Source organism: Salmo trutta, chromosome 15, assembly GCF_901001165.1.
Source record: "Salmo trutta chromosome 15, fSalTru1.1, whole genome shotgun sequence".
Classification (NCBI taxonomy): domain Eukaryota; kingdom Metazoa; phylum Chordata; class Actinopteri; order Salmoniformes; family Salmonidae; genus Salmo; species Salmo trutta.
In genome coordinates this window covers 30,063,384-30,072,486 of record NC_042971.1, presented here as the reverse complement: position 1 = coordinate 30,072,486, position 9,103 = coordinate 30,063,384, and the positions used below count along the sequence as shown (strand labels likewise).

General features: G+C 40.8%; 1 protein-coding gene across 1 annotated transcript; it reads right to left on the bottom strand.

Annotated features, from left to right (window-relative positions):
* Positions 1–2,202: 2,202 nt before the first annotated feature.
* Positions 2,203–5,577, bottom strand: mis12 (MIS12 kinetochore complex component). Its single transcript, XM_029691002.1, has 2 exons — positions 5,459–5,577; positions 2,203–3,739 (listed from the first exon to the last, which is right to left on the bottom strand). The coding sequence occupies exons 1-2, from the start codon at positions 5,481–5,483 to the stop codon at positions 3,078–3,080; spliced, it is 687 nt and encodes a 228-aa protein (XP_029546862.1). The 5' UTR covers positions 5,484–5,577; the 3' UTR covers positions 2,203–3,077.
* Positions 5,578–9,103: the final 3,526 nt, after the last annotated feature.

Genomic DNA, 9,103 nt, shown 5'->3' with positions numbered 1-9,103 from the left:
AAGGGATGTTCTCTTGGTAAGTGCGTGAATAGGACCATATTCCTGCTAAGCACTGAAAATGTAATGAGTACTTTTGGGTGTCACGGCAAATGTATGGAGTAAAAAGTACATTATTTTCTTTAGGAATGAAGTGGAGTAAAAATTGTGAAAAATAGTAAATTACAGACACCCCCCAAAAAACAACTTAAGTAGTACTTTAAAGTATTTTCACTTAAATACTTTACACCACTGCTCAAATGAAGTCAAATTCTTTCCCTTCTTTTGATCTCTGAATCACATTTGAGTTACTTCACCATGTCGGTATTCACATTATGCAATTTAACTGCAAATAAAGCTTTCATTTCTGTAGCTACATCAGCATAGGACCTAGCCAACCGTAGAGAAACCTCTGACTAGACCCACAGTATTGATTATACTACCCTCCTTACATATCATGATATTCAAGACCAATCATAGTGGCACTATAGATTGGGATGTTAAAATGTCACCCCTGAAGAGTCACTCTTTTCATTGTGCGCAGGTCAAGAGTAATCAGGCACCAAGCAAACCTGCACATACTCACATCAGTATTATCCCTGTATCCCCCATTGCACTGAGAAAGAGCTCTCACTCTATCACTAAACTAATGGGGTCTCTCTTCCCCCACTCCACCCTTCTTAATCACCCCATCCCAGATTGAACTTCATTAACATTGCCCTCCTGCCTCAGTCACTGGCTCCCTATCTGACAGAAACACTATTTTGGGCCCACTCGGGGATAACTGCTACTCTGCAGCCCTGTCAGCAATGTGTCCTGGCTGAGTGAGAAGGTGGAAAAAGAACGATAAGTTATCAGTGGACTTGAGCCCAAGTGTAATCCAACAGTGGCAGGGAAGGGAGAGCGGGGGATTGGGGAGATGCAAAGAGGGAATGGGAAAGAAGGGGATTGAAGAGAGAGGAAGAAGGAACAACAGAAAGATGGGCTTACAGTAGGCAGCCTGTCCAGTCTTCCCATTCCACCCTACTGATGAGAGGCTCCACCCCTGCGTCCTTGGGCTCGTTTGGGTGCCCCCCCGCTGCTTTGGCTTTAACGGGAGAGAGAGATGAAAGAGAGAGAGCGGGTGGGGCTGCTAACCCAGTCCCCCCCTCCCCCATATTCAGACCACTCACTGCTCTCCTCATCCTTTTTATTCTGCTCAGGCTCAGTGCTAGCCCTCCAGCAGCACTACATCTAAGACATGTCACTTTTTGGGAGAGCAGAACTACTGTACAGAATACTCTATGTACCATAACATTCACAATAGTTGTATGGAAAATTGGCAAAAATGTAATACATTTTTCAGACGGTACCAATTCTTTGTGATCTAAGTTTCCATTGTGCATACTCACATCTACTGCATCCGATAACTATTTAGTGCCTTTACACGTCTTGGAATTGTGAGGTGGCTGTGGAACGTTTATACATAATAAACCGCAAAATTGATATGCTGAGTAGACTAAGATGTGAAAGTATTATTTTATCTTTATTTAACTAGGCAAGTCAAAAGGCCTCCTGTGGGGACGGGGGCTGAGATTTTAAAAAATGTATAATGACAAAACACATCACAAGAGACAACACAGCACTACATAAAGAGAGACCCAAGACAACAACATAGCAAGGCAGCAACACATTACAACACAGCGTGGTAGCAACACAACATGGTAGCAGCACAAAACATGGTACAAACATTATTGGGCACAGACAACAGCACAAAGAAGGTAGAGACAACAATACACCACGCAAAGCAGCCACAACTGTCAGTAAGAGTGTCCATGATTGAGTCTTTGAATGAAGAGATTGAGCTAAAAGTATCCCCAGGCTGCAGAAATAAAAAGAAACCAGACATACGTCTCATGTTTAATTATGAGCATGAAAAGGTTTGAACCTGACTTCACAGACATGTTATGCTACTTTGATGTTACCTGACTGGATCCACCACAACAGGCTAACAATTGATTCAAATAATTATACAATGAATTTAGAATTGGGTTGTGTGCATGCATGTAAATGTGCATCTGGACATACTGAAAAGAAAAAATTACTTTTGTGAACAGAAATACTTTTCTTACAGCATGTCCCCAGCACCAGAACAACATGTTGGACGTCCAGTGCATATTGCCTTGTTTGGGGGGGAAATCTGTATACCTATTTGAATGTACTCTGTTGGTAAAAAGTAGGCCAACATTCCATTAAATGTGTTTTTATTGTACTTTTTAAACATAGGCTATAATTACATTCCCAGTATCCATTAACAGGAAGGACCCTTTGTGAATATGGAGCCTGGGGTTCCAGCCATGGACATCACACAACTGTATGATCACTGCTGGGACTCCCACCGAGACCATACTGTCAGAGCAGCCCACTGTCAAACCAGCTGCTTATCAGTCAGTCAACATCATACAGCATTAGACATCACAGACAAGCCTAGACTGCATCTGACAGAGACCATGATGAGAAATGATTGGAATGATTTAAATGATACCTGATTTAAATCAGATGCGATTGCACAATTACACTTTTATTCATTCAAAATTAAAGTGTTGTACATTTATAATGATTTTGCCAAAAAGATATTACGGCATCGAATCAAAAACAATTCACACTGTACAATGGCACTGCTTGGTCAATTTTCATTTGAGATGGCAATAACAAACCAATGCTTCCCCCTTGTGGTGACTTTGGCTCCAAAGTTCATTCACTAATTAACATACATTTATAAAAAATAAAACATGTTTTTCAAAGATCCAGAGTTAAGACTGGGAGATAAAATAAAAAAGGCGAACCGCTTGAGCCTCTTACTACTCAAATTGTGGATAATATATTTAGAATGTATAGAAAACCATCAAAAAGTAAATATATCAAACCAAAGATGAATTATGGTTTAAGAACTGCTCACATTCTTGTTTGTTAGACTTGTGTCTGACAAATTGTATAATTGTTAATACATCCAAAGGCATGGAATTCTATTTGTGTCTTATGTCCGACAGAGGACACTATTCCAAGTCTGAATTTTGCCACACCTGCAACCTACCCATCTCACAACACCACTAACAAGTATTTTACACCATGTGGGTCCATCCCAATGACGAGTCCTCATCCAGTCTTTTGCTTTTCTTATTGATCTCTCCAATGACAGCCTGCAGTTTCTTGACCGACTGCATCATCACACAGAAGCTGTTGTGAAAGCTTCCCATTCCCTCCTGCATCCATGCTGCCTGTAGTTCTCCAATCCATCTCAGGATCCCATCCAGCTGCTCTTGGACCTCTCTTTGCTCCTCCAGTTCAGCCAGCAAGGCCTGCCTGGCACACACCTCCACTTGGTACGCTTGTTGCAGCTCCGCCAAGGAAGACTCCAGCTTAAGAACCTCCTCTAAACGTTGAGGGTACTTTTTGTGTGGCTGGTCGTCAGGCAGCAACACATTAGGCGGGACTGAGAGGACGTTGTTGACCAAAACGGTTTCCATGCGACCAGACAGACGCTTGAAGCGTTCCTGAAGGAATATCTGCAACTTTTGGGTGCATTCTCTTGCCCTTAAACGTAGTTGCTCTCCATTTGGTTCAGTCCCGCTTAGTTTTCTCACAAACACTGCTTCTACGACGAGCAGCAATTCATTCAGGCAGTCCTGAAAGGCACTGTATACTCTCACCATGCAGGTCTGAGGGGTGAAACCAAAGAACTGTGCCTCGTACAGCTTGAGGGAGGAGGGAGACATTGCCTCCTCTAGAAAAAAAGAAGGCAGAATATTGTCTTTACATTGGGATGCACAGGGTTCATACATTTTGACAGAATTTCCTTGACTTTTAACCAAATTTCCATGACCAACTGTTGGCGGCATTACCAACAATTGGCGCTTCCTTTTTATACGTACATAAAAAAGTAAGCGTAACGTGGTATCGACACTGGAAGGCTGCTCTCTGATCCCATGCACCATTTCCTGTCGTTGTGCAAGGCACTTAAACCCCCCCCACCCAAGTACTACATTTGCACAAACTGTATATAGATTTTTTTCTATTGTGTTATTGACTGTACTTTTGTTTATCTCATGTGTAACTCTGTGTTGTTGTTTTTGTCGCACTGCTTTGCTTTATCTTGGCCAGGTCGCAGATGTAAATGAGAACTTGTTCTCAACTGGCCTACCTGGTTAAATAAAGGTGAAATAAAAATATGTATTTTTTTTTTTTAAAGTAGAATACCTGTTACGCAACTGTATAAAACATGTGGTCAATCCTCAGTGTGGAGAGCTACTGAGTGTGCAGGCTCTTGATTAAGCACTGCTTAAACACATCCGAGACAGTTTATCTAGGTCCGGTTGAGCAGCTAATTTCTAAAATGTGGTTTGTTAGAGGGGGACTGGAATAAAACTCTGTTGCCAGAGAATTTAATGTTAAGTTTGTTTCAGAGAATTTGGAAGTATGTCCAACCAGCCTCACAACAGCGGAGGCACGGGCGCGGTCTGGTCAGCATGTAAGGGCAGCCCTTAGCCATTGTATATTGGCCATATACCCCCTTGGGCCTTATTGCTTAAATAATTCTCATGGCTAACATATCACCATGGTGAAACTTGCACTACTGTAGATCTGAAATAATTTGATGGTCAAACTTGCCAGCCACCCAGAAAAGTAAGGTGAAACAATTCAGGCATTCTTGAAAGTCAGAACAATCTTTTATAGGTGAAAAAATATATTTTGCAAGACATAGGCATTTTAATAGTTAAGAGGTGACATCACGTGTCCCGCGTACCTTCAAAAATGATTCGGCAATCAATATATTCGAAAAAGACCGTTTCTATCATCATTTGTCACAAAGAAAGTTCGCCCTGATATCGATCTTTAGTTTAGAAAATGTCTCCCATTTGCCGTTTCCACTACACGTCCATATTACATTTATTTTGTCGAATAAACCTGGATTAATGGAAACCTGCCTAGGGTTTGTATTAAAGTTACTTAATGGGGGGGAAAGCACTGATATAATTACGGAGCATTTTCTAAATTCAAACGAATAGCCTGCAACTAGACATGGACGTTTAGAAGACACTGGTTGTCTTCCAAGTGTGGAATTGAGGAAATATTACATTCTCTGTGCTACGCTAAACATTAGCTACCTAACATGTATCGGCTAATGGAACATCACATTAGGCCGTTACAATCTACTAGTTAACCACGCAAGCCACTTCTAAACACCTTGCCGACCTAAGAAACAACTAGGCTAGCTAGTAGAGTCAGATGAATGATCAATATTTTTGGAGTAGCTAGTTAGTTAGCTGGCTACATAGTCTATTACGATGACTACGGACGCGTCGCATTTTAGTGCGAAACACATACTATTGGCGTTAGTGGATAGGCAACAATTTAGACGAATATGTCAAACAAACTATTTACATATATTGAAATGTCTATTCGTAAACAATTAATAATGTTATTATTATTTTTTGTCCCTTACCCTCACTGGTTATGTACTCCGCCATTTCCAAATTTCCCGCGCCCTTTTTGTCTGTAGTCGTCAGCTGGTACTACAAGATGTTGCATGCACAGTATCGCCGTCTACTTTTCTGGCGGAGCACATAACACATCGTTGGTTGAACCTAGAACTCCGTGGATGAACCAGGCAGAGACGGGCTTTGTGGACCACAAGGCACAAGTACCACTGTGGAGACCCAAGAAGCCCAACGACGAACCATATCAACATTTTCACACACAACAATTAAAAGGCATTAAAGTGCAATTTTAGTTTTATTTTGTAACTATGTGAAATAGACCACATTTATTTGGCTGCCTATGTAACATTTATAACTGAGAATTGAGACCGCATATTGGGCAGCTAGAATGACAAAAACAGATTTTTTAAAAGATTTATAGCTTAGAATTTCTAAATAGAAGGCTAGATATGACTTTTGTCTAGACATAACATCACTAACGTTAATAATATTGTATCGTTCTAAAATCTCCATGTCATTATGACGCAACAATGAGGCTAGAACTATAGAACCAAAGAAATAACCATTATCCTGTACTTTTTTAACTCTTCAAAATTGGGACGAAAATCATGGAGGAGAGGTAAGACTGAATCCGGCCAACAGTTGAGTTAGAAAATAATATGTAGCTAAAAGTGTTTCTGTATCAGTAGAAAAGTAGGCCTAACTGAAGTTTGAAATCTGGCATGGTCAGACTTGTAAAAACAATTACGAAAAAAGATTCACACAGAATAAAAAATGATGAATACATTTCTCCACATAATGCAGAGAGGGAACAATATATACTGAACAAAAATATAAACGCAACATGAAACAATTTCAACGATTTTACTGAGTTACAGTTCATATGAGGAAAAAAGTAAATTCTAATAATTCATTATGCCCTAATTTATGGATTTCACATGACTGGGAATACAGATATATGACTATATATACAGATATATGATTGGTTACATATACCTTTAAAAAAATGGTCTTCACAATTGGCTCCAGGATCGCGTAGCAGTATTTTTGTGCATTCAAACTGCCAATCTATAAAATGCAATTGCGTTCGTTGTCCGTAGCTTATGCCGGCCCATAACAACCCCACCCCCACCATGGGGCACTCTGTTCACAATGTTGACATCAGCAACCTGCTTGCACACAGATGCCATACACATGGTCTGCGGTTGTAAGGCCAGTTGGACATACTGCCAAATTCTCTAAAACGATGTTGGAGGCTGCTTATGGTAGAGAAATGAACATTCAATTCTCTGCCAACAGCTCTGGTGGACATTCCTGCAGTCAGCATGCCAATTGCAGACTCCCTCAAAACTAGAGACATCTGTGGCATTGTGTTGGGTGACAAAACTGTACATTTTAGAGTGGCCTTTTTTTGTCCCAAGTACAAGGTGCACCTGTGTAATGATCATCCTCTTTACTCAGCTTCTTGATATGCCACACCTGACTTGTGGATGGGTTATCTTGGCAAAGGAGAAATGTTCACTAACAGGGATGTAAACAAATTTGTGCACAAAATTTGAGAAAAATAAGATTTTGTGCGTATGGAACATTTTTGGGATCTTATAATTCAACTCATGAAACATGGGACCAACGATTTACATGTTGCGTTTATATTTTTGTTCAGTGTAGTACCACAGTATGAGTCATAATACCCATAAAACCTAGAGGTCAAACAGGGAAATGGTTCCATTCATTTTTCAAATGTTCATTTTTCCCATATGGGATTTTAGAAACACTTAAAGTAAGGGCTGTGTTTCGTGTAGGCTTACCCTGGCGTGACATTTTGATAACTGTGTAAATCTCTAGGACAAGGTGACTTTTATCAATATATTTGCTTATATTTACTCTCAGATTCGAAAATGCTAATTACGGTGCATTCGGAAAGCATTTAGACTCCTTGATGTTTTCCACATTTTGTTACGTTACAGCCTTATTCTAAAATTGATTAAATTGTTTTTCCCCCTCAATCTACACAGAATACCCCATAATAAAATTGCAAATTTATAAAATAGCGGAAATATCACATTTACATAAGTATTCAGACCCTTTACTCACTACTTTGATGAAGCACCTTTGACAGCAATAACATCCTCGAGTCTTCTTGGGTATGACACGACAAGCTTAGCAAACCTGTATTTGGGGAGTTTCTTCCATTCTTCTCTGCAGATCCTCTCAAGCCCTGTCAGGTTTGATGGTTTGCTCCGTTCATCTTTCCCTCGATCCTGACTAGTCTCCCAGTACCTTCCGCTGAAATACATCCCCACAGCATGATGCTGCCACCGCCATGGTTCACCGTAGGGATGGTGCCAGGTTTCTTCCAGACATGAAGCTTGGCATTCAGGCCAAAGACTTCAATCTTGGTTTCATCAGACCAGAGAATCTTGTTTCCCATGGTCAGAGTCCTTTAGGTGCCTTTTGGTGAGGAGTGGCTTCCGTCTGGCCACTCTATCATAAAGGCCTGATTGGTTGCGCTTTAGAGATGGTTGTCCTTCTGGAAGGTTCTCCCATCTCCACAAAGGAACTCTGAAGCTCTGTCAGAGTGACAATTGGGTTCTTGGTCACCTACCTGACCAAGGCCCTCCTCCCCCGATTGCTCAGTGTTGCCGTGAAGAGTCTTGGAGGTTCCAAACTTCTTCCATTTAAGAATCCTGTCTCGGAGTTCTACAAACAATTCCTTCCACCTCATGGCTTGGTTTTTGCTCTGACATGTACTTCTTCTTCGATGATGTAATGACGGTCCACAAACCAAAGTTAAAGGTACATGCCACCACCTACTGTGCTGGAGTGTATGGTCAACCACGGTTTACAACATTTATTTACATTTTTTACCTTTATTTAACTAGGCAAGTCAGTTAAGAACAAATTCTTATTTTACAATGATGGCCTACCCTGGCCATTTCTAAGTCCTCCTACCTAACTCAGTACTTCTGAAAAAATAAAAAAAAGCCCTACTAACTTCTAATAGACCATCCCCATTCCCAAAATCCCTTCCAAACCCTGTCAAACCTCAATGACCCTCCACTTCAATCTTTCCCTCTCTTCACCATACTTACAACAATATAATACATGCTCCACCATTTCATTGACCATACACTCCAGACACAAACCATTCACATGCTTGCCAACCAGATGTAATGATGAGTTCAATGTACAATGTCCTAAGCGCAATCGAGCAAACACCACCTCTTCCCTCCTAATCTCACCTTTGAATCTTGGTCCACTGACCTTTTTTTGGAGGGCATATAAATGCCTTGGGCTCAGAGTCCCATCTCTTCTGCCACACATCTAGCAAAAAGGCTCTGATCTTACATTACATCATGGCCTCTAAACCTTCAAGCTGCATACTGGACCCTATTCCAACTAAACTACTGAAAGAGCTGCTTCCTGTGCTTGGCCCTCCTATGTTGAACATAATAACACAGCTCGCTATCCACCGGATGTGTACCAAACTCATTAAAAGTGGCAGCAATAAAGCCTCTTGAAAAAGCCAAACCTTGACCCAGAAAATATTTTTAAAAACTAATTGGCCAATATCAAATCTCCCATTCCTCTAAAAAAAATGAAAAAGTTGTTGCGCAGCAACTCACTGCCTTTCTGAAGACAATCGATGT

Bases quoted from the DNA above. Each gene is read 5' to 3' on its own strand.
- mis12 (XM_029691002.1), bottom strand. From the start codon at position 5,483: ATGGCGGAGTACATAACCAGTGAGG. The intron at 3,740-5,458 runs GTAAGGGACAAA...CTTTTTTTCTAG, and splicing joins GGAGTACATAACCAGTGAGG to AGGAGGCAATGTCTCCCTCC.